We start from the raw sequence: 25,802 nt of genomic DNA on the forward strand, positions 1-25,802 counted from the left end.
AGTACTCTTAATTATATATTAAATAGAATAATTATTTATTAGGCTCATTTTTATACAAATAAAAATTTTTCTTAGTTCTATATCTGTAATATTTTATACTAATTAGCTTTAAAATTTAATTATTTTTTGAATAAATTAATAAAAAATAATACAAATAATTGTTTAAATAAAATTATATTTTAATTTTTCATTCTATTACGTACAAGTTGAGGATAATTTGAAATAAAAGATAATGGACTTGTTATAACTATCATGTATTTTGTGCTTTAACTGCGTCATCATCTGAGAATCATGGCGCCTTCATGGAGACTGGTTCTTCTACAAAATCAGTTTGGAGTTAGCCAACTAGCAGCAGCCACAGACAGCGTCTTCCTTTTCTATGGCAGCAATTTTTTCGACTTTGAAGGTCCATTTATGGTAGAGGTGGAATGAAGTGGGTTCAAGAGCGTCAAAATCTATGGCTAGACAGAACAATAGTAAAAACACCTGCTAGTAAACAAAACAGTGAAAATGTTTGAAGACATCACATCAACAATAACAGAGTAACGGAGGAATTCGATTAAATTTTTCTGAATTTTTTTTTGGTGTAAAGATAGCCCTCTGTTAAACGAGCGAATTAGTTTTTTTTTGTTAGTGTCGGTTTGTTTGTTCACCTCATAACAAAAAAAATAATAACAATAATAAATAAATTTAATTTACCTGATCACTTTTGATAATATGTTAACTTTTAAAGAGTGCTGCACTCCCTACTTTACCTGGAGTGCACTAGCACTCTACATAATTAATAATAATTTAAAAAATTAAGAAAATATATATTTTTATCATCTACCTGCCTAAGTCCCTAAAACATTATAAATTTTTGTAGTATTCCTAACATCTTTTAAGTCATTTTTTAAATTATTTTGCATAGAATAAAATATTTTTTAATTTTTAAACTATTATTGATTATATAGAGTATTTTATTTAAAATTTGAGTACATGCATGTATTTACCTAAGTTATTAGAACGTTACAAATTTTTATAGTATTAATTTTTATATTATTCCAAACATCTTTTAAGTCATTTTTTTAATTGTTTTGCATGAAATAAAATATTTTGTGTGATATAATTTAAGTAAATTTATTAAAAAAATAATAATTTAAAAATTAAAAAAATATATATTTTATATTTCATGCATTACAAAAAAACTGAACTCGAACTATATTTATAGGGTATCCATTGGTAGTTTAAATGAGACCAATTCGAATTACCTTGGGCTGGACTGCTACTTGGTGGTAATTCGAATTAGTCCAATTCAAATTAGAATTGTATTCATGTGTATATAGTTCGATTCAACCTCGTTTGAATTACTAAAATATTTCGTTTAAGCATAATTTAAATTGCACTGCTTCGAATTAATATTGAATTTTATAATTTGAATGAGTCTCATTTAAATTACATAAAAATACTTAGATCTTTGTAACATTTTTTATTTTGGTAGATATATATAATATTGGCTCCAATTAATTTATATATACATTTTTGCTCTTTTTTCAGACAAGCAATAATGTTTTTAGGGTAAAACACCTGAATAAAACTTTATCTTTAATATCATGTGTCTAACCTAAATTAAATTCAATTACTTATATATTTTATATAAATTATTGCAAACCACAACTATTTAGGATAATTTAATTCTGAATTAGAACGATTTGTGCATTGTTTAACTTCCTTTACTTGGTAAATCGTTTTGGCGTACAACGATATATATAAGCAATTTATTTATGGTGAATTATAAAGTACAGATGTAAGTTTATAGATGTTTTTTTTAATAGGATGAAAAAGAAATTAATAAAAATAGGACTCACATCTTGAATAACAATAAAATAATAAAAAATAATTATAAAAAAAATTTATATTCTCTATCTATACCACTCCAATCTGTATAGTAGAGTGTCCCTTTATTTATTATTTAATACCTCTTATTTGTTGTTTATTTGATGTTTGTCTATTAATAATATAATAATACTAGTAATATTCTTAAATACCTTCTTTACCCGTGCTTTTATTATTAGTATTATTTTATTAATTATTTTATCGAAATATTTTTGCACTTATGTTAATATTTACTGCTTAGTACCATTAATTGAATAAAAAAAATTATTTAAAACTTCCTTAACTTTTTGAAATTGAGGTACTAGTGAAACCATGTCTTTTCATAAAAATTTGACGGAATTAAATAAGATTTACGAAATTTTCAAAAGTTTATATATTCTCGTTTTAATGCGAAATAGTTATTAATCTAACATGTATAATGGACTTAGCTATATAGAAAAAAAAATAGTATCATTATTAAAAGAAAATAATATGAATACAACTTTTTTTTATCTAAAAGATATTATCTATTTATTTTAATTTATTATTTTTTATCTTCTTTTTTTCTGTTACAACTTACAAGTCTATAAAATTTGAACTTAAAAGAACTTATACAAATGATATAATAAAAGTTTAAAGTTTTATTAGCAGTAAATATTTTAATAAATGAAAATATTAAAATGTTAAAGTTTTTTCATCTACTAAGAAAAAATTAATTATATATCTTGTATAATTTAATTCAATAATATATGATCTATCTTTGAAAAAGGAAAGTAATTCAAGTAATTGACAGAAATATTAGTTAAAAAAATAAAAAAAGAATTATATTTGCCTTAGTATAATTTTTTATTTGTATTATTTCTGAATTTAAAATTTTTATACTGTTATCCAATATAATTTAAATATTTTGTTTCAATTTTTGCGAATTTTCTTGTAATAAGCAAAATAAATACTTTTGAATAGAATAAATATTCGATTTTTTCCCTTCAATTTCACTTTCTAATTTTATCTTCTTTTTCAAATTTTAATTTAAAAAGAAACACACAAAATATCAGCTTTAAAATCAAATTTTCAATTAAACAAAAATAAAAAAAGATTTTCAGTTGATTCTACGAAGTAATAATTTGTACCTTTTATTTTTAGATGAAGTAAAAGATGGTTTAATAAATCAGTTATAGGATAAAATTAATTTAAATTCTAACTCTATGCAGATTTTTAGTAAATCTTGATTAGTTCAATGTCTATTTTATGGGAACAAAATTTACTTCTCTTTTGTGATTACCAATTCTTTTTATGATAAAGAAGCAAGGTGTTGTCCTGCCGTTAGAGATTTGTTAACAGAATTGACGGCGAAACAAAATTGAGGCGATTTTGAAACGTTATGGACTTAAATAGGATGAAAATGTTGGGGACGAAAATAATACATAGAAATAAATTTTAGTTTTATCCTTCAATAATATCAATTTTTTACTGTACATAGTATTCAATTATTTTTTAATCACATTTAATCACAATACTTTCATTCTAAATAAATTTATTTTTTTATAATTTTACACTTAAAGTTATAAGTTAATAAAAAAATATAAAAAAATTATTTAGAATGAAAGTAGTGTGATTAAGTGTAATTTACTTAATGTGATTAAAAAATAATTGAATATTATATACAAGAAAAAATTGATATTATTGAAAGATAAAATTAAAAATTATTTCTATGTATCGTATTTGTCTCCAACGTTTTCGTTCTATTTAAGTCCCTAATGTTTTAAAATTGTCTCAATTTTATCCTGCCGTCAATTCTGTTAACGGATTCCTAATGACAGGATAACATGAAGTCAATTTTAAAACGTTCGGGACTTAAATAGGACGATTGAAATATTAGGGACAACTTTAAAACTTACCCAAATGTTAGGAATAAAAACGATACTTTACTCTTTTTTAAATGAGAAACTAAGAAATCAAAATAAAATTGAAATACTTCAAAAATAAATGAACTTGTTTGAAACATAAAATTTGTTGCAAAGTAAATAAAGAGAATGAAAAATAAACTTTGAATATAAAAAGACTGAATTTAAATTTGTTGAAAGAATAAATTGCATAAATAAAAATTATAAAAATGGTAAAAAAAAATATAAAAAATGTGAAAGGAACCTTTCAAAAAAGAACTGGTGACAGACTCGGAAAATTGCTGAGATATAAGCGTGTGTGAATTTTTTCTAAAATAGAATTCCAATCCTTTAATGCTACTGAATGTTCTTAATTTATAGTTTATTTTATTTTATTTTATTGTTTATTTTATTTTAAAGCTCCTCAACTTTTTTTTTACAATGCAAATTTTATTTTATCAATAATTGAAATGTTGATGTTGATATCAGTTGTCAGAAGAAAAAATGATGAATAAATTAAAAGATATCAAGTTGGCTTAACATAATAGAACTATATTCAAATTTGAATTGAATAATTTCTTGTGTTTTAAATTTAAAAATTATTTTTCTATAAATGATAAATATGTTTTTTTATATTTCTTTCAAACAAACAATTAAATAAAAAAAAGAAGTAACTTAATGCTTGTATATGGTGACATAATTGGGTTTGGATGTTGTATTACTTATTTTTGGTACATGCAATTAAAATTATATTAAAAAAAGTGTTACTTATAAATCAAAACCGAGATTTAGATTTTAGACATCTTATTTTGTTTGAAATTTTTTGAAATAAAATAAAAAAAATTTTAGTTCTAAAGAAAAATTATTCCATCTCTCTTCTTGTCAAGTTATACGAGGAGAAGAGAGAAATAAAATAAAAATTAGAATCAAATCTTAAAAAAACTTATCATCATTGTAAAAACACTTTTTTGTTTAATAGTTTTTTCTAGTTTTTTAATTATTATTATAACTTTTTAATAGCTTTTTTCTATTATTAATAGATTTTTTCGCTAATAGCTTTTGCTAATAATAAATGGAATATAATTGTATTTCCTGTTAAGCCAATGTTATTTGTTTCTTACTCTTTATGTTATTTTTTTTAACTGTTATTTGTTTCTTACTCTTATGTTTTTTTTTTTTAACTGTTCTCCTGTAAACAATAATGTTTTCATTATTGGTATTACTACTATTAATTTATTATATTATTTATCAAAATAATGATCATATTCTTAACTTTGAAAATTGACAAACCAGGGATCCAAATAAAAATTATCATATTTTTATATAAAAATTTAAATGAATTCAATAAGATTTTCAAAAATTTAACAAAGTTATAATATTTTTATTTTAACACGAAATAGTTACTGATCTAACAGGGACAATAGACTTAGTCGCAAAGAGATATTATCATTTTGAAAGAAAATAATATAAATAAAACTTGAATCTTTTTTAACCACGCACTAATGTGAAATCATTTTATACGAGTCTAATTATATATTATTGCCTATAAATAGTTATTCAAAAGCAATGTAATAAATCTTGTTTATTCTATGAAGGATTAGCTGCATATTATTCTTTCTCTTGATCAATTTTTTTACATTGTATGCTTATAATAATAATGAGGTTAAGACTAAAAGAGTATGAAAAAAACATCTAATGTATTTAATATTTAAGAAGCAAATTTTATTTTTGCATGTCATCAATACGGCTCACAAAAAATAAGTTGGCATGAATCACTAGTGTTAGTATGATATCTAAAGCACTGATTTTCTTTTCCTTTTTCTTTTTCTATTTCTATTTCTACGGCTTAAACAATGTTACAAGAAACTCAAGTATGAATAAAACTGAAAAGAAAAAAAAAATTTGATCTCTCATGCATTGCCTCTTCTTCCATAGAAAAATTTACATGCCCACAACAATTAAAAGTTTAGATACTGGAATAAAAACATCAAGCATGTTGGTATAGTTATTTCAAAACATACATGATTTTGTTTTTCTTTTTTTTTTTGTGTGAGAACCTAATCCTTATCTTTGATAACACATATTGACTTTTAACAATTCGATATATCAGAATCCTAGGTTCTAGTGGGATTAATATCTCCAGATCTTAAATTAATTTAAATTAATTTTATCTTAAAACTGGTTTATTATATTATCTTTTACTTTACATAAAAACTTATTTATTAGATTTATAATTATAATAAGTTTTATTTATTCATTATTAATAATTATAATAATTAATTTTACTAGTATTTAAAGAAATTAAAAACATAATTTATGTACTTATATGAAACTTATAAATTGTGTATTTATATAAATTGTGGCCTCCTCAATTAGACTCGTTGAGATACGACAAAAATTTTTGTAATTTACGATCCCTTGACTTTCGTCACTCTGCTCGAATGAATGGACAATCTACCTCCAGAGTGGTCTGATGAATCACAGTACTAAAGTTTCAAATCCAATCATCTCCTTCTCGACGCCAGTACACTCGTTTGTGTCTGGTGGGGGTATAAGGATGTCCTGTTGGTGGGATGATTGTGATTGGCCTAGATCCGAAACCATGAATCCAAGCAGCTGGCCGGTTGTACGAACTTGAGTCCCCTACCTCCAAATGTGGTTCACCCCGCCACTACTATTCATGTAGTTGGTATGATGACGTAAATTGCAATGTGGAATATGTCTGAGGAATATATGAGGCAGAGAACTGCTAAGGATGATCTTGTGGTGCTAGTAGAGGTAGAGGTGGAGGTGGAGGTGCATGTGGTTCACCAGGTGGATAGTCTCCTATTACATTGTCTTTTTCATTTTCTTGTAACACACGGTCAGGTTTAAGTGGTTACCATATTTCGCACGGTACAAATACATGTAAATATTTAGTGGATGTTGTAAAGGCATGGGAAGCTCAGCAAGAACATGACTTCGTCGATTGGTCCATTGCATTACCCAAAAAGGTGCTTTGTAGACCAATCAAAATTTTTAGGACCAATCAAGATTTTGCCATGTGCACCGTCCATATCTCTCTTAATATGGGACACCTTTATAAAGGATAAGGATTAAGAGAGGCTGAGCTTAGTGTAACTAATTTTAGTTAACATTAGTTTGGTGTAACTGTATTCAATTATGCAGCTAAACTCTGCATACCTTCTTTTCTTATAAATAGTTGTATCAGTGTTGTAGAAGAGAGATACAATAATACATATATTCAGTTTTTACAACTCTTCTTTTAATTCATCTTTATTCCCTTTCTCTCTGTCGTTCCTTGAGACTTCAGCTACTGAAGGTAGCTTCCTTTCATGGTATCCATAGTAGGATTTATTCTTGATCCATGGCTCAACCTAACAACAATGCACTCATTGCCCCCACCAACGATCCCATTCATAGACAAAGCGTTTCAGAATCCCATTAGTAATCAACTTGATGAAAACAATTTCAAGACTTGGCAACTATAAGCCTTGGCAGCCATTAGAGGCCAAGACCTTGAATCTCACTTGAAGAAAGACTCGATTCTAGTTTATTTTGCATCAGATGAGGATTAATGTAGACAAAAAATATTAGAATCTCATCTCTTTTTTGTTTGCATCTATGGACTAAGAATTCAATAATAAAATGATAGGATCTGAATTCTGTTATGAGATTTGGTAAAAGATTGAGGATTATTTTGCTAAATCCACAAAATATAAGATAAAACAGTTTAAAGTACTTCTCAAGACAATAAAGAAGCAAGGTTTAAAGGCTTCAGAGTGCATTTCCAAGATCAAGCATATCTATGACTCTCTTGTTACCTTGGGTAATTCCATTACTACTGAAGAATAAATTGACATCATTCTTAATGGTTCAATGAGGACTTCCAAATACTGCACACTACCATTTTTTCGAAACTAGAACATTTTTCTTTATCTGAGGTAGAGACTCTTATTGTTCAGCATGAAGACTATCTGGATAAGTATAGAAGACCTGAATCTCTTGCACGACAAGCACACCTATCACAAGCTAATCTTGGGGGAAAGAAAGGTTGTGGTGGCCACTTTTTTAGAAGGTGCAGAGGCAATTTTTGAAATTCTCATCCACAGTGTCAAGTTTGTGGAAAAATTGGCCATCTACCGTAGTATTGTTGTTATAGTTTTGATCAATCTTTTACTTCTCCATCTCGATCACAATCCACTCATTCTTTTACAAATTCACAAGCACCAAGATTTGGATCATCATCCACAGCATCTTTTTCACCATTTAGAGCCTCCACTCCACCACCACGCTCAACTTCATTTCATAATCTAACTGCATTCTTGGTTATACCTTCTTCTGTTTCTAGTGATTCATGGCATTTTGACACAGCTGCTTCCCATCACCTCAAACCTGATCATCCAATCTTTTATCAAGTATATCTTATCAAGGCCTAGATCAGGTTGAAATAGATAACAGCACAGGTATGCATATCTCTCATATAGGTCACTTTTTACTTCTTGCAAAAGATTCAAATCGTATTTTCAATTTATTCCAATTAATTCATACTCCAGATTTAACAAAGAATTTTATAAGTGTTGCTAAATTTGCTAAGGATAATCAGGTTTTCTTTGAATTCCATGTCAATTCTTGCTTTGTAAAGTGCGAACATACTAAGGAACCTCTCTTGCAAGGAATCTAAACCAATAGCATCTATGAATTTCTAAATGTATCTGTACCAAAAATTGTTACGCAACCTGTGAATTCTATGTCGTATTCTGCTCTTTACAATTCTTAAAATATATGGCATATAAAACTTGGACATGCTACAACTAAAACAGTTCAACAAGTTATGAAACAATGTAATATACATTTTAGCAATAAAATTAACTCCTCTTCTTTCTCTTCAATTTTCAATATTGTATGCAAGCAAAAATGCATAAATTATCATTTACAGATTCTTTAACACAATATACTAAACTTTTGCAATTAGTATATTCAGATATTTGGGGACTTCTCCATTAGTTTCACATCTTAGTTTTCATTATTATATAACTTTTATTGATGCTTTTTCAAGATATACACGCCTCTATTTGTTAGTCACTAAGTCTCAGGTTTTTGAAGTATTAAAAAGCTATAAAGCAATTATGAAAAACTTGACTAGTCAGATAATTAAAAATCCTCAAACTGATAATGGTAAAGAGTATCTCCCTCACTCTTTTTAAGATTTTCTTGCAGAGTCAGGTATCAGTCATAAAAAAATATGCTCTTGTATATCTGAACAAAATGGCAGAGTTGAAAGAAAGCATTGGCACATGACTGAAATGGGTCTATTAATGCTCTTCTCAGCATCCATGCCTTTGCTATATTTACTATATGAAGCATTCCTCACTTCCACTTATGTTATAAATAGATTACCAATCACTGTTTTGAATGCTAAATCACCATATGAGCTTCTTTTTTCAGTCAAACTAGACACTACAAGAAAATAAAACATTTGTAACAAAAATTTTGTATTAAATTTAAAATTGTTACAAAAAATAATTTTTTGTAATAATAATTGGTTATTGTTACAGAAGAATAATGTTTTGTAACAACATTATAATTTGTTACAAAATATGATAATATTTTGTAACAATCTAATTTTAGTTGTTACAAATCATGTTAATTTTTGTAACGAACTGTTGTTTTGTTATAAAATATTATAATATTTTGTAACAAAAAATAAAGAAGTTGCAAAATTCGTAATATTTTGTAACAAAATATTTTTTTGTTCAAAAACTCTAATTATTTTGTAACAAAAAATAAAGTTGTCACAAAATTTAATATTGTTTGTAACAAGTTATTTGTTTGTCACAAAATGTAAGTATATTTTATAACAAATTATTTTTTCAAAATGTTAAACACTTGAAAGTAAAAAAAAAATTTGTTTATATAATTTTTTTGAATTATTTTATTTTATTTCAAAAATTAATTTTTTTACATATTATTTGTATTCATTAATTTTTAAAAATTGTAAATATTATTTTATATTTTTTAAAAAAGTTAATATATAATTTTTATTCATAATCAGATTTTTAATATTAACTAAAAAACAATTTGTGAAAACATAAAAAAAATTAATTAAATTATATTTATAAACTCCAATAATCAAATATAAAAGAAAAAAAAACTAAGTTACCAAGTTGCAAGAATGTAAAAAGTAATAGGGTGAATCCGTAAGAAAACCTTAAGTGTTCAATCTCTAACTCGCGCCTCATTACTCATCTTTGTGCCGTCTACTCCACTAAGCACAATGGAGCTCCTGTGGCAAGATGAAACACCAGCGTAGCCTCCGGTAGTGAACCGTCCGCTTCATCTTCGTCTCCTCTCCTCTTCTACCATCGTTTACTCTGCCGTCGTGTCGTGTGCGTTGGAGTCGTGGTCTTCGGCGGTCTTCATCCCGTCTTGTACGTCGTAACTGTGTGGTGTGGTCGTTGTCGTGGTGGCCTTTGTGGTGGTGGTCGTCGGTGCCGTTCGTGGTCACCGTTCCGTCATCTCTGCTCCTCTGCGTCCTGTGCATCGTGCTCTGCCTTTGCTGGTCTGATTTGGCTTTCCTTTCTCTGCTGATGGTCTATTCTGGTTCGATTGCTTCCCTGCTGAAGGTAAGTGCAATTTATTTAAGTATTATTAACTGTATTGTTAGTTGATAATCTACTGATGTTAGCTCAAATAAACATGATAACATTTTTGGAATGCTTATTGTCATGTAGTTACTTTTTCATGATAGCATTTTTAGATGTTTTGGATGATGGATTAATTGAATAGATTATGAGGTGTTTGTGAATTTCTTTGGTTTATGGCTGAATGCTTATTTGTGTGTGTGCTTATTTGCTTTTATGTTAAAGAATTGAAGATTAAGAGATTGGAACTTCATTAGGATTCTGTAATTATGTGCTTGACTCAATGAATGGAATATAATTTAGATAATATAGTATAATTTTTTTATTGTTCTATTTTTAAAGTCATGCAAAAATATGTATACATTATTAAACAAGCAACAAACTGCAAGAGAAACATAATTGTAAGTAGCTTTCTCTTTGTTAATTATAGTTATATGAAAGTTGTTATCTGATTTTAAAAGTACCTTACTAATGGTTTTTGTTGGAGATAAGTGTGTATGTCCAACAAAATACTATCATGAATTATTATTATTATTATTATTATTATTATTATCATTATTATTATTATTCCTTTTTGTAAAAATAAACTTTTATAATTTATGATAGTATCCTTAATAAATTATATATATAAATGGTATATATAGAGATATAACCATTGAACTGACTCACTCTAAGAATTCCTAATGGTTATAATTACCGTATATTTGTCAATAGGATATTCTTATGATGAACATAATATTAGAATTTTCCTTTGACCTGCGACTATCATAGTAATTAACAATGTATTTGTTATACTTTGATTCCGGACACCTAATACCCTACGGTGTTAGTTGAATGGACATTGGGTATGATTTAAATTCTTGTAGAATTAATGATTAGTCAAAATGGAATCTATCAACTATGGTAATGAGTTTGAGCTCTACGATTATAATGAATGAAATAAACAATGCCTTGGCCAAGGGGTTTGAATAAATTAAGAAATGGGTTTCTTAAGTCATTCATAATTCATTATAATAATGGTAACAAGTTAGAGTTTGACAATCAAATCGTATTCTAAAAGTTAGCCAAGAGCTGAAAAGATGGAAGGAGTTGTATTTTTGTTCATCTTGGGTTCTTAGTAAAAATATTATTACTACATACTATCGGGTCGTCAAAGAGCGTTGCTAGATGCCAACCTTGATTAGTAAATTTAGTATAACTAATATACTACCTGCTTAGTATTGAACCTATGGGGTCACACACTAACGAGTGTTTTAATCCTTGGTAAATAATCATTTAATTATTATTTTGATTAGATCAAATAAATAATTATATTAATTCAAATGTAGTATTATTATATTCTTTGCTAGCACCATGAATATAATAATATTATAATTGAGAATATTAAATAATTAATTATTTATTCTATGATGGGTTTTAAATATGGATAAGATCCTAACTGATTTTGTTTCAAATTAAGTTGTAATTTGATTCACAAATCAGTCACCAATCTCATACTATATATGTGTATATAATAAAAGAAAGAAAACACAAGTTTTTCTCTTTTACCTCCACATACACAAATATTCCAATTCTTAGTGAAGAATTGCTGGTTCAAGGAGTTGCAAGAAATTTCTCAGTTAAATCCATTGGTCAAGAAGTTGACAACAAGGATCAGTCTCGATGTGGATACACATAGTATCTTCATACTATCGAAGGAGAAAGTTTTCATTCACTAGGGTACTCAGGTATTGGCATCTAACCCATCTTATTTCAATAAAATTTTAAGCACAAAATAGATCAATAGGATTACTTTATTACTTCCGCCGCGTGTTATGAACACTTGTAATCCTTCAGTTTTATGGCTTCTTCATATGGTAGTAGAATCTAGTCTTTTCACACCAAATGATATTGGCTAAGAAAATTTTAATTAGTGATTGCTATTCAAGCTACTTTTGTTGTTTCAAATCTAAATTCTAATACGAGTTTCAAATATATTTTATTGTTTTGGAATAGTTTGATGATCATATATATTTTAGTATTTCAACTCATTTTGTGATGTTACTACTATTTTGATTTAGTTAATTTTTATTTATACCTTTTTGTGTGCAAATAAATACCATGCATGATGCCTTTGAGAATGATGGAAGTTAAGAAATAAAACTAGCTAGGAAAGGGGCTAAGAAATCAAAAGTTAGTTGCAACTTTAGAAAACTTTTTTTGTTTAAACTAATTGAATGATGCTGTCTTTGATTTATTAAATGATGATGATGCTGAAAATTCTGTTTGTTAGAATGCAGAATTTGTTGAAAGCTAAAAGCTAAGTTTCATGATTGAATTAATTGATGATACATGCTAATGATTACTCAAGATGATGTTGGACTATTTGTTATATATGATGCAGTAAATTAATGATAATATATGTGAATTGTTTGAGTGATTTGTGGCTGGATTGTGTTGAATAATGCAAAAATTGTTGATTTCATATGAGTATGCTTAAATGTGAAAACTGACCAAAAATGGTGATTTATTAATCCTAAGTACTTGGGGCTAATTTAATCTTTTCAACAAGTCACAATAGGTAAAAGAAAGTTACAATTCAAGGTTAGAGTGCGTGAAAAGCTAGGAATCAATTTTTGACCTCTCAAAACCTAGGGTTACATGTTGCAGAATTATGTAGTTTCAGATAGCACTTTGTGAACAAAACTTGTAGCAATCTAGCCACTCAAAATGGGTAAAATTATTTTTCTATAAAACTTTGATATGTCTAGATTGTTCCTCTAAAATTTTAGAATTTTTTTATGTGTGGTTTGGGAGATATGATTTTTAGAAAATGGTCATTTTCTGCAGAAATATTGCTGTCCGAATTCTGGAACAGCAACTTCAAAACCACATATCTCAATACTCTGAAACTCTTTGGAGGTGAAACTAAAGAGGGATAAAATATTAGGATGTCTAGTATTTTATGTCCAAATTTCAGGACAATTCGAGTTTTGTAAAGAAAGTTGTGCTTTCTGGAAGCAGGGCTGTTCACTGCTGTGATAGTATCCTTTCTTTAAAACAAAACCATATTTCAAGAGACATAACTTTTTCTAGAGAAGAGAAAATTCTCTGGGACTTGAACTAGATGAAAGATGGATAATTCTAGTTCAACTACACCAAAATTTAGGAGAATCCAACAAAAAATAGATTTTATATGATTTTTTTAAATTGGTTACTGTTTGCTGTTTTTATGAAGTGTACTAAATCAGTAGCCGGTTTTTAAAAAATCATATAAAAGTAAGTTAAGTGGCAAAAGAGATCTCTGGATTAGTGTGGCTTATCTGTCAAGAAAGTTCAAGATAGTCTGGCTTAGCTGTCAAGTTGTTATTCGGTTTTATTTTTTCATTCATGCTATACTTCTCTATTTCCAAACTATTTCCAAAAGTCAAATATATTTGTTATGAGGACTTTGGTGGAAATTGTGCTTTGTAGTGATTTTTAGACAGTTGATACTTATGTAAATTTAATGAATTGAATTATGATTAATTAGGCCGAGTTTATATATTGAATTGTCAATTTTTGATAATTTGCATTCTTGATTGGCTAGTTTTAAACTTTGAGAATAGATTCTTAAAGAATGAGTTCATTTTAACTTGTAAGTTCTAATTTTATTTTTACTCTAATGAAGATAGTATTATATGTGGTTTTTAATTTTGGTTTTCATTGCTCATATTTGCAGGGGTACAAAATTGATGCCAACATGCTAGACTTTATATTGACTGAAATATGCTAGAAGAGTCAAGAATTATAAATTCGATATGATACAATTTTATGTTAGGAAAAAGTTGTGTTTAGTTAAATTTGTAGAACTTATTTTATTGTAAAAGAATCTTAATGACATGTAAGATATTCTAATTATCTATATGATTATATATTATAGTCACCAAAAAAATATGATTATATATTATATAAATGTTAAGTTAGCGTGTTTAGAAAATTAATTGATATATCAATTATTTAATTAAATATTTTAAAATGAATTTTCTATTTTTGTAACTAAGAATAAAAAATGTTACAAGTAAGTAGTATTTTGTAACAAAATATTATGACACAAAAGTTTAAATTGTTACAAAAAATATTTTGAAGATCAAAATTTATCACTTTTGTAATGACTTTTGATTTTTTGTATCAGAAAAATTTGTTACAAAATATTACTTTGAATTGTAACAGTTCCATTTTTCGTTACAAAAATTTTTTGTAACGGGACATACTACAACGACCCCTTTTTTGTTACAAAATCCTTTTGTTTCAAAATTTCGATTTTTTGTAACAATTTTTTTGTTACAAATATTGTTTTTTTCTTGTAGTGAGATTATACTTTTCTAAAGGTGTTTGGCAGTGCATACTATCCACACCTTAGACCATACAACTAATACAAGTTTGACTATAAGACACAACAATGTGTTTTTATAGGATATGCTTTCAACTAAAAAGGTTACAAGTGTCTTGCACCTACAGGAAAGGTTTATGTCTCAAGATATGTGTTTTTTAATGAAACCAATTTTTTATACACTGCCTTATTCACTTCTAAGTCATCAAATTCGCTGACTAATATCCCTAATCATAATAGTATCCCTTCAATCACCAGAGAAATCACTGTTAACCCACCAACTCCAAATAACCCCCTTTCTTCATCCGTTTCTCAAACCCCTACTACTACTCATAATCAAACTACTACAACTATCTCAAATACAAAAGTCTCACTCTCCAAGCCATTGACTGGTCAAATACCTATATCACTCATAGAAATTAACCTTCTTCCTATAGAGCCATCCTCCTATAGAGCCATCCACAAATAGCCATTCTATAACAGCTAGAGCCAAAGCTGGAATATCTAAACCCAAATCATATACTGCTAGCATTATTAGAGCATAAAAGAGTGGAAGATCTTTTACCAAAATCTCCACATATTTCTCTAACTATACTTCACTGGCCTGAAGCTATAAGGGAAGAATACAAGGCTCTAATTCATGCCAATACATGGGATCTCGTTCCTGCTCCATCATAATAGGATGCAAGTGGGTGTTTGCAGTAAAGAAAAATTCAAATGATACTATACATAGATACAAAGTAAGATTGGTTGCTAAGGACTTCCATCAACATGAAGGCATTGATTTTCAAGAGGTGTTTAGCCCTGTCATTCGGCTAGCTATAATCAAGCTTGTTCTATCTCTAGCTCTTTCTCAAAATTGGACAATAAGACAATTCGATTTTAATAATACATTTCTAAATTGAGACTTGCATCAAACCATATATATGACTCAACCAATCAGTTTTAATCAACAATCACCCAATCTAGTTTGCAAACTCAACAAAAGTTTATATGATTTGAAGCAAAACTCCAAGAGAGTGGTTCACTAAGTTAAGTCAGACATTCTTTTCTTTTGGCTTTAACAACACAAAATTAGATACTTCTTTTTTATTAAGTATGACATGAAATCTATAATCTATCTTCTATGCTATATAGATGATATCATCATAACATGCAATGATTCTGATGAAATCCAGAACATGATTCACTCTCTTAATAATGCTTTTACTCTCAAGGATGTAGGAAAACTACATTACTTGGGTAATAAGGTGGACAACAGTGTTGAAGGACAATTACATCTTTCTCAAACTCAATAGGTCAAAAAATTATTATCAAAAGTAGGAATGAATACTGCTGCACCTATGCCAACCCCAATGATTTCCTCTCTTCAACTCCTCTCATCAGGGTCTAAAATTTCTGAAGATCCAACATTGATTAGATTTGTTGTAAGAGCTTTGCAATATGTTACTGTAACTAGACCTGAATTATTTTTTGTTGTATGTAAAGTCTTTCAATTTATGCACGATCCTCTGATTTCTCATTGGAAGGTTGTGAAGAGAATTTTGCGTTATCTACAAGGAACTAAACATCATGGATTAGTCGTCAACAATTGTGGAGATTATAGGATCTATGCCTTCTCTAATTCCGATTGGGCTGCTAATCTTGAAGATAGAAAATTTGTTTCTGGTTATTGTGTCATTTTAGGAATTAATTTAATCTCTTGATCATGTAGGAAACAAGCTACTATAAGCTGGTCCTCCACTGAAGCTAAATTTTGCAACTTGGCTGCATGCGAGCCTGAAACATTTTGGATCCAGAATTTTCTTCAAGAACTGAATGTCAAGCTGAGAACTGCTCCAACAATATTTTTGTGACAATATGAGTACTGTTTTACTCACGGCTAATATAATCCTCCATTATAAGACCAAAAATTTTCAACTAGACAACCAAATTGTTAGAGAAAAGGTGAACAAAAAGCTACTGCATATTGTTCACATACTAGGAACTGAACAACTTGCAGACATATTAACCAAACCACTCACTCTAACAACGTTTGAGAAGAAAAAAACCAAACACAGAGTAGTTCCTAAACCACTCTTGAATTTGAAGGGAGGTATAAATGATAAAGGTTAAGAGAGGCTGAGCTTAGTGTAACCAATTTTAGTTAATAATGGTTTAGTGTATCTGTATTCAGTTATGCAGCTAAATTCTGTATACATTCTTCTCTTATAAATAGTTGTATCAGTGCTGTAGAAGAGAGATACAATAATTCACATTCAGTTTTTACTTTTTATAGCTCTTCTTTCAATACATACAAAATGTGATCAACACCATATGCTTCCCAAATGGACTGGACACGATATATAAAATGCAGAGGATTATTCACCAAAGAAACATGATATTCATTGTAAATACATATGAAAATCATGATTTAAATTTGTTTATAACGTACTTGCCATTCTTGCATCTCATTTAAAACCTCCTGAAGTGAGCAACAGGGTGAAATCTGCACAGTCGATTAGCAGGCTCACAGTTACGCCACCTGACATGATTCTTTTGGTTAGTAAACTTCATGGCTAAACATTTTAATAGAATATACAAGAGTAAGAAAAATGGCGACTAAATATTACATGTTAGTAAGCGCAAAACGATGGGGGCACCAAGAATCGAAGCGAGAAACAGTAGATGCTAAGCCCAGCTTAGCAACGACATCAGTGGACCATCGATCTCTTTACAGTCAAAACGAGAAACCTTACATAGCGCTCTGCACAGGTGAACCAAGCATGCAAAACTCCAACTAATAATCTCCTTGATCTTAGCAAAGTTGTGGAGCAATGACAGAAATTTACAATGCACGTTGTCCCAGATGTGTCTCCAAATAAGATTGTCTCAAATAACATGGTGTGACACTTCACATACCTCTCTATACTAAGTTGATCATTCAACTACAGCCGCTCTTTAAGGTCTCGAAGCCACGTCAACTTGATGAAACTTCCTCTACAATCAGCTTTCCTAAGTGTAATTCCAAACTGGTGTACGCATTCAGCCTCTAATATTTCGTAATTACTCATGGTTACACCGGTCAGCAGAAGACCGTCTGTTAGAACGCCAAGAATGAGTACCACATCTTCCAAGGTGATGACACACTCACCAACCGGGAGATAGAAAGTATGTGTCTCTAAGTACCACCTCTCAACTAGAGCTATAACTCAAATTTATGCTACGAGATAAAAGCCAGTATCACGTAAAAAAGGCTCCACAATTAAAAGTTATATGAATTTGGTGGAAGTAGATGGTTGCAGGTCAACACTCATGAACCCTATAAAACATAGACAAATATTTAACACTTCAATCAAAGTAAAACAAAATATTAATTATTAACATTAAGATTATACTAAATTTGCTATTCATATTAAATTTACACAAAGTTATTAATATTAACATTAGATTTAATTTAAACTTACTTACATACTAATAATAATATTAAATTTCCAACCTAATATTAATATTAACTTTACAAGTTAACGTAATTAATTACCACTAACTCATTTCATTTCATTATTGAAAATATCTTTAAAAAAATATTCTAATATATTTCGAAAATATATATTAACAAATATAATTAATAAATAAATAAATTTAACCAAAAAATACATATATACAAATACAAAATTGTCAAATTCACGAGTCTGAACTTATGCAATTAATACATCATAAAATACACAACTAAAAGTTCTAATAAACTAAAACTGAAATCTTTCAATATTTTTATTTTTTCTCGCATCAATATCATTTTCACTTTGTTCATTAGAAATATCATTTCCTTTAAGTTTGACATGACCAACAGGATCATAATAATTCACATGTTCATAATTCTATAAATTGTAAAATTACTAATAGTCTTCAACCATTAATCATAATTCTTTAAACTATAAAATCAAAATTATAAATTATAATACATTAAGATTGTAGTTCGTAAAATCTAAGTGACTAAATTCTAATATGTAATAGCTTAAAACAATAAAATTTTTGAAAATAAAATTACCTGAATGCAGCGACGCCCGACACAAGTGAGGAGAACGATGTCCAGAAAACTAGCTGTGACTGAGAACAACGGCAGCAATAGCATGAAAGAAAGACAACAACAAAGAGCTAGACATCATGCAAAAGCCAGAGCGTCATATTCACGATGACGCAAAATAGAGCAGAGGTAGGAGTCTGTAGGAAAAGCAGGCGAACTAGCGATGGCGGCAACGCAGTGGAGTTGCAGATAATTGAGGCACGAAGCAATGCAGACTAGAGAGCAACATAGGCAGGGACCCGGGGACAATGGTGCAAAGCAGAACAGATGTAAGAGAAGTATACGAACGGCAGTAGCACGGCAGAACGGTGGCAATGTAGAATAATGAGAAAGTGAGACTTGAGAGAAACAGTGCAAAGTGAGCGAGGGGCGAGTCTAAGTTCTTTGGTGGTGTAATTATACCCTAGAGGAAATATGTTTTTTTTTTGTCTAAACGATGCCCTTTTGGACAAAAGGGGAAAAAAATGCAAACTTGTTAAGTCGGTTATATGGACTCGCGAGTTTGACTGAATCCAGCCGAGTCTAGCCCAATATATTCAAGATCAATTTATGTATAAGTCAATTTTATTCTACTATATAAACTCGTACAAATTTATGAATTAATTCGCAAATTTGACAACAATGTACATATATATTAATATTTATTACTAACAACAACTAGAAAATTGATAATCTATCTATTCTATCATATAAAAATCGGATTTTTGCACTTAATGATAAAACTGACGTGGCATGTTTCTGAGAGTGTTTCCTGATTTATTTCTTTTAACTCGTTAAATACAATTCATTACGATGGATTAATTATATGAACTAATTGATTTAATTAGATTTTTAAGTATCATACAATTTAATATTATGTATATAAATTAATTGAGTATAATTGTTAGAGTATAACTAAGATCAATTAGATCAATTAGCATTATTCAACACATCTGAATATTTAATATAGGATATTACGTCTTTATTATTTCAATTCTCTTATCACCTATAAATACCCTTCTATATTGTATCTTTCTACACAACTTGAATATTCACAAACCTTTTTCCTATTGCTCCCTCTTCCCTTTCTAACATGGTATCAGAGCCATGGTATCCTCCTTGAGGAGGATAAGTTAATTTTCTTCTGGTGAAATCACCGTACTTTTCATATTTTTCTTTCATGCCATTTTTTTCTTCTATTTTGTCAATACTTTGATGCTTTTCTGACCTCATCGATTAGCTCATCCGCTACTTACTTATTCTCATGAAGAAATCATATATTTTTGGTTACCTTCTGATAGTTTGTCATCTATTCGCACTTTGTCACTTTTCAGCAGTTTTTCGGCAGTTCGCTATCTTTTCAGTAGCTTTTCGGCAGTTGGCCACTCTTATGGTAGTTCTGTCTACGTTCTCTTCTGGTAATTCTGTCTGCGTTTCCTTCTGACAGTTTTGTCTGCACTTTCTTCCAGTAGTTTTATCTGCATTTTCTTCTGACAGTTCCATCTGTACTTTCGGTAGTGTCATAATGGGTTGAGGATGTACATTGCAATAATGGGCTTCAAACTAATTGATCTTAGTGTGAAAGTTGTAGAATGACTAGAAATTGGTCACCGTTCTCTTTTTTTATTTTTTTATTTTTTATTTAGATTAAGAAACATAGACCAACTTATTTTCCAATCTCAATGCTTATTTTTCTCACACAAATCGTAATTCTTTCTAATTGATTATGCGTTCTTTCTTCTCATATCCAATTCGAACTACATTCAATTCTATGTTTGGTCTCAACAGCATAACAATATCGGTGATCAGATATTCTGTAGATAGTTAAGTACTCTGGGAAAAAGAATTTCCAGTAGCTAGAGTGTGGCTTGCTTGCTTGCAGAGCTATTACCAGTGAAAAATTTGCACTATTTAGGTGTGATCTTAATGTTCTTTTAGTTATATTTATGGTTTGTAGACAACTTGCCTTTCTAGTCAAAAGAAATGTACATGTTAACAGTCTCAATGATACTTGATCTATGTAACCAACCCTATCTAATTGGATAAGGTTTTGTTGTTGCTGCTAATTTTACAATTTCCATTGGTTATGAAACGATGATGCTTTAGTTTATATTTATTTATGACATTTATTTATTTATTATACTTCAAGTGTTTGTATATTGTGTTATGTCAAATCTACAGAAAATCATTCTCTTTATAGAGGGATTATAGAAATACGAAGAACTAGAAAACATGAAATATCATCCTAAACTAAAGGAAATGTTTCTAATCATAGAACTTCCTAAAAATAAGCTAAACTAACAAGGAAAGAATATCACAAGTAATCCTATTTAGCAAAAAGGTTCATGAAAGAAATTAGGGAATCTAATTAGATTTGATGTCGTTCTTGACATCCAATCAAAATATCCTTCACTGACAGTTTGCTTTTTATGCTATCAAAATTCTTCTTGGGTAATAATCCTTTGGTTAGAACATGAACATCTATTGATTGTTCCGTAGTAGGAATGTACTAGATGTAAATTTGTTTGTCGGTGATGTTTAACACCAACAGCTGAGTTCTATTGCCACCTGAATTTAGCATATTACCCTTTTACAGTTTGATTTGATACTGGAAAGAACGAGTAAAATCAAACAATTGCTTGGCTACATGTTTTATTATATCTTGTCACTCATGTTACCTCTTTTACAATTGGAACAAAATTTCATTTTAAAATTGAAACAAATTTCATTTAGAATTGAAGTTCTAAAATCAAATGTTCATTGTATGTTGATACTAATTTTCTTCCATATAGATTATGCATAGCATGGTTTTACGAAAAAGTGATGTTTGACTAGTCAGAGCATGGAGTTCAGTTAACAGGATAGACATTAGCCTATGGAGCTAGATCCAAAATTTCAAATAACTGGAGCAAAGAAATGGCGGTGAATATGTTGTAAGTTCTTAGACAAGTGAAGCAACCAAACACTTCAGTTGCAGTGCCTTTATTCAGGTCAAGTATTGAGTCTTATTTATGTAATATTTCACCGTTAAGTTTTTTTTCAGGTCAAGTATTGAGTCTTATTTATGTAATATTTCACTGTTAAGTTTTTCTACAATGAATCAACTTATAGGGAAGTAACCAACACAAAAGTTAATAATATCTAGCTCTATTTTGTTAAAAATTACTTTGGGTATAGTTGTATAGACAATTAATTTGGAAGAGGGTTTTCAAAAGAACTGGTATTGAAACAAGCTTTATGTACAGTAAAGGAAAGAATAGGAAGAACTGTTCAAATCAATACTTGGAGGCCTTTCTACAAGCATGATTTATCTGAAGTTTTGAGAACTTTCTTTTTCCTTTTCAGGGACTCTTTCCACTCAAAATAGAACAAAGAAGGTAAAAAACATTTGCTGAAGAAATGTTTGAACCTGACATTATTTTTTTTTCTAGAAAAATGTAAAATGTATACAGGCTGTGAATGATTGAGAAATGTGGGAGGAGATGGAAACGGGTGAACACTTGTTAATCCAATGTAAATTAAGGTTCATTCTTTCTGCTGTGTTTCTGGCATTACAAGAAAAAGTAGACGCTGATTGGGAAGTGAGATTTGTCAGTGATTTTCGGGATTGAAGATAGCTGAAAGCCTGAAAGAATGAATAAATATGATAGATTCAAAGAATGAAGCCAGTTGGCTGTTTCCTTACTAGACCGTATTGTCTGATAGTTGTAGAGGTGCTGATTGAAATTGTGAAGTTAATGAAAATTGGTGCTCTCTTAGAACTGATGATAATCCTAGGTATCTTGTAAGGATGGGATTAAATACAGATTATCTAAGAGACATGTAAGTGGTGTGAAATTTATGGTGGCTGCAAATAGGTTTGGTAGCAGTGAATATTGAAGAAATACTTAAATAGGTTCGGAAACACTTAAATTGGTTCAACGAATTTTAGATTGTATAGTTTGGTATTTAGCAAATTTTTATTCTTTAAAAATTTACGGTTTTTATGAATTTTTGTTAGTTTCAATCAAACTTTTAATACGCATGTTAGACAAATAAAACCTAATAAATTTTATCATAAAATAATACTTTAGTAAAAGAATATATCATTATAAGATAAATTATTATTCTTTTAAAATGATGGAAGAATTATTTTATTTTATAAGAATAATTGTCGATGATATTTATCGAATAAAAAATTATGAGGAGGCAAAGTGTCCAATTTGAATATTTTTTTGAGATTAATTTAAATTTTTTTTGTGAATATGATAATATATTGGGATACAAGTGCATTAGTTTCCTCGTGGTTTTGCTTCACTTTTATTTGTTGGTAATCTTTTATTTTTTAAAATTTTTATAGAAGCTTATTTGTAGGATATTTTTCTATTCTAAAATAAAAAAATTATTTATCCAAAAAATTAATTAGATTTTAATTTATAGAATATATTTTTTGGCGTTTAAGTTGAGTTAATTTTACTAATTTTATAAGATTCGTCGCATCCCGACAAACTTTGTCTCTCTTCATAATCTGGGTACGAAGAAAAATTGAAAAGTTAAATATTAGACAATATTACTGGCGGTAATAGCAACCATTATCATCATCTACAAAGGATATAGAAATACTATACAACAATAGTACACAAAAATGGTGTAGTAGGAATGATATTCTCCAATACCTTAATTTAAAAGAAACCTAATTTAGTTTAATAATGATTGTCATTGCCGCCAACGATGTTAAAAAAGCCATTTTATTATCTGTTCGGTATTCAACTCTCCAAATTTTCTTCTCATTCAAATTAAACCAAATTAATTTTTTCAAAATTAAGAGTTTTATCATCCTATATATATTTTTTAAATTAGAAGCATAAAAACAATTTAAGAGTATAGATTTTTTTTAAATTAAAAATACAGAATGAATTTTTATTTATCTTCTTCCTCCAATTTCATTTTCTAAATTTAATTTCATTTTTCGTCTAAAAATAAACACAAAAATATTTCTTTTAAAATAAAATTTTCAATCATATTAAAGTAAATAGATATTCACCATTTTTTAATAAATCAATTTTATTTTTAGGATAAAACTAATTTAAATTCTCAACTATTTTATGTTGGATCGAACCGATAACCGATCGGTTTTAAAAAAAACGAAAATCAAAACCAGTTTGCAACTCAGCAGTCTGCACTCAGCACACCTTTTCCCAAACACCCCCCAATAATAATAATAATAATAATAATAATAATAATAATAATAATTGTTTATCAACAAATTAAAGGAAAATTACAGAAATGAGTAATGTATCTTAAATGCCATAAATAGACCTCTGAAAAGGAATACGATACGAAAAGTAGATTTTTATAATGTAGTATTTGGAGTTATTTAGAGCACAAAAAATCATTCGTGAACTCAGCACCAAACCAAAACCCTAGCCCTAGGTTCCTTGCCGCCACTACTTCCTCTTCCCCTGTCCGGAACCCAGGTAGCTCGGCACGTCGCCCCCATCCTCGTGGCTTGGAGCAGCTCGCCGTCGGGTCGCCGCTTGCCGTCCGTGTCTCCGTCGAAGGTTAGTGGCCCTGCTTTCACTTTTTCCCCTTCGCTTCTTCCTTTTAATTTTTCTCTGGTTACTGATGGCTGAATGCTCGGTTCTTCTTCTTCCTTTTAATTTCTGAAATTTTTGTTCAAATGTTCTTGTAATGTTTGTTGCTGTGTTGTAATTGCTGGGTTGTTGAATGATTAACTTCTTAATCAGCTCTTTAACAGCCACTCGTTGGTGATTTCCCCCACTTCTCTCACCTTTTATTTACTGATTCTGTTCTTCAAAGACCAAATTTTGACATATATCCCCTTTAAAATAAATTTTCAATTAAACTAGATTTTGTAATTGGCTTTATTAGACAGTAACTTGTACATCTTATTTCTATGTGAAGTAAAAGATAATTTAATAAATCTGTTTTAAGATAAAATTAATATAAATCCTAACCAAAAGATTTTATCTTTTTAGTTTAATTTATTATGATTATCTTATCATATCTTTATTTTTTGTTGCATGTTCGAACAATTTAAAGATAAGAGAACTTTTATATATATACACACCATAAGCTAAGAAAATCTATAATTTTCAACTGTTGATCATCTTCTTTTTCTTCTGTCTCCTTCTTTAACAATTCAAGTGGTGCATAGTTTTTTCTACATCTTTTTTCTTAACTATGGAATATATGGAGAATCAAGAAGACTGTGTAAATGATTTGCCACCACTTCCTAGGTCATACGAAGAATTTTGTAGAAGCATTCCATTAGAACAAGATGATACTTTTTATGATGTTGATGTGTCTCATGAACTAATTTCTGCAAGCGAAGAATTATTTGAAGATAATCAATATCCATTACTAGACGACTTTCTTAGTCCACAGTCTATTACTGAATTTTTTCAGTTAAATCCACTGTATGCAAAAGTTTTTCTACCTGATGATATGTTTCAACAACTATTTTCTAAAAGAATTTCATCAAAAGAGCTTAGTGATGTTCCTAATGACCCATCAACGACCAGTGTTGCTCCAAATAACAAGGTTTATAAGTTACATAATTTATTTTATTATTTTTCACATGATCTGATCTATTTATTTTAAATGTCTGTAATTTCTTTCTTAAAATGCAATTTTTGTTTTATTAATAATTGAAATGTTCAACAGTTGCTAGAAGAAGAGGTGATGAACAAGTTGGAAGATATCAAGTTGGCCTAGTGGAACAGTATTCAGGTTTGAATTTCGTAATTCTTAGCATGTTTTCTAGTTTAAAAATTGTTTTTCTATTAGTGATAAATACTGTTTTTTCACGCAAAAATTAGGACAAAACACCCAAATAAACCAAAGGCATTCCAAAATTACACGAATCACCCAAAGCCAAAATCGTTACGTCTAAACAATCCCTTTCGATTTACATGTATACATACTAATTCAAACTAATTCAAATTAGGCTGATTCGATTTAGTACCAACATTACTAAATCGAATATAGCTGTATCGATTTACATTTTGGCATGGCTTTGGTTTATT

The 25,802-nt window shown here is 28.9% G+C and overlaps 1 protein-coding gene across 1 annotated transcript in view; it reads left to right on the top strand.

Annotated features, from left to right (window-relative positions):
- Window positions 1-25,802, top strand: part of LOC107466502 (uncharacterized) — a 31,493-nt gene that overhangs the window by 4,829 nt on the left and 862 nt on the right. Inside the window, exons 4-5 of the mRNA XM_052254354.1 lie at window positions 25,183-25,317; window positions 25,441-25,506. Of these exons, the coding sequence (XP_052110314.1) occupies window positions 25,183-25,317; window positions 25,441-25,491 (186 nt within the window). The 3' untranslated portion in view covers window positions 25,492-25,506. The remainder of the gene's footprint in view (window positions 1-25,182; window positions 25,318-25,440; window positions 25,507-25,802) is intronic.

The sequence above is a fragment of the Arachis duranensis genome, chromosome 9 (genome assembly GCF_000817695.3).
Source record: "Arachis duranensis cultivar V14167 chromosome 9, aradu.V14167.gnm2.J7QH, whole genome shotgun sequence".
NCBI lineage: Eukaryota > Viridiplantae > Streptophyta > Magnoliopsida > Fabales > Fabaceae > Arachis > Arachis duranensis.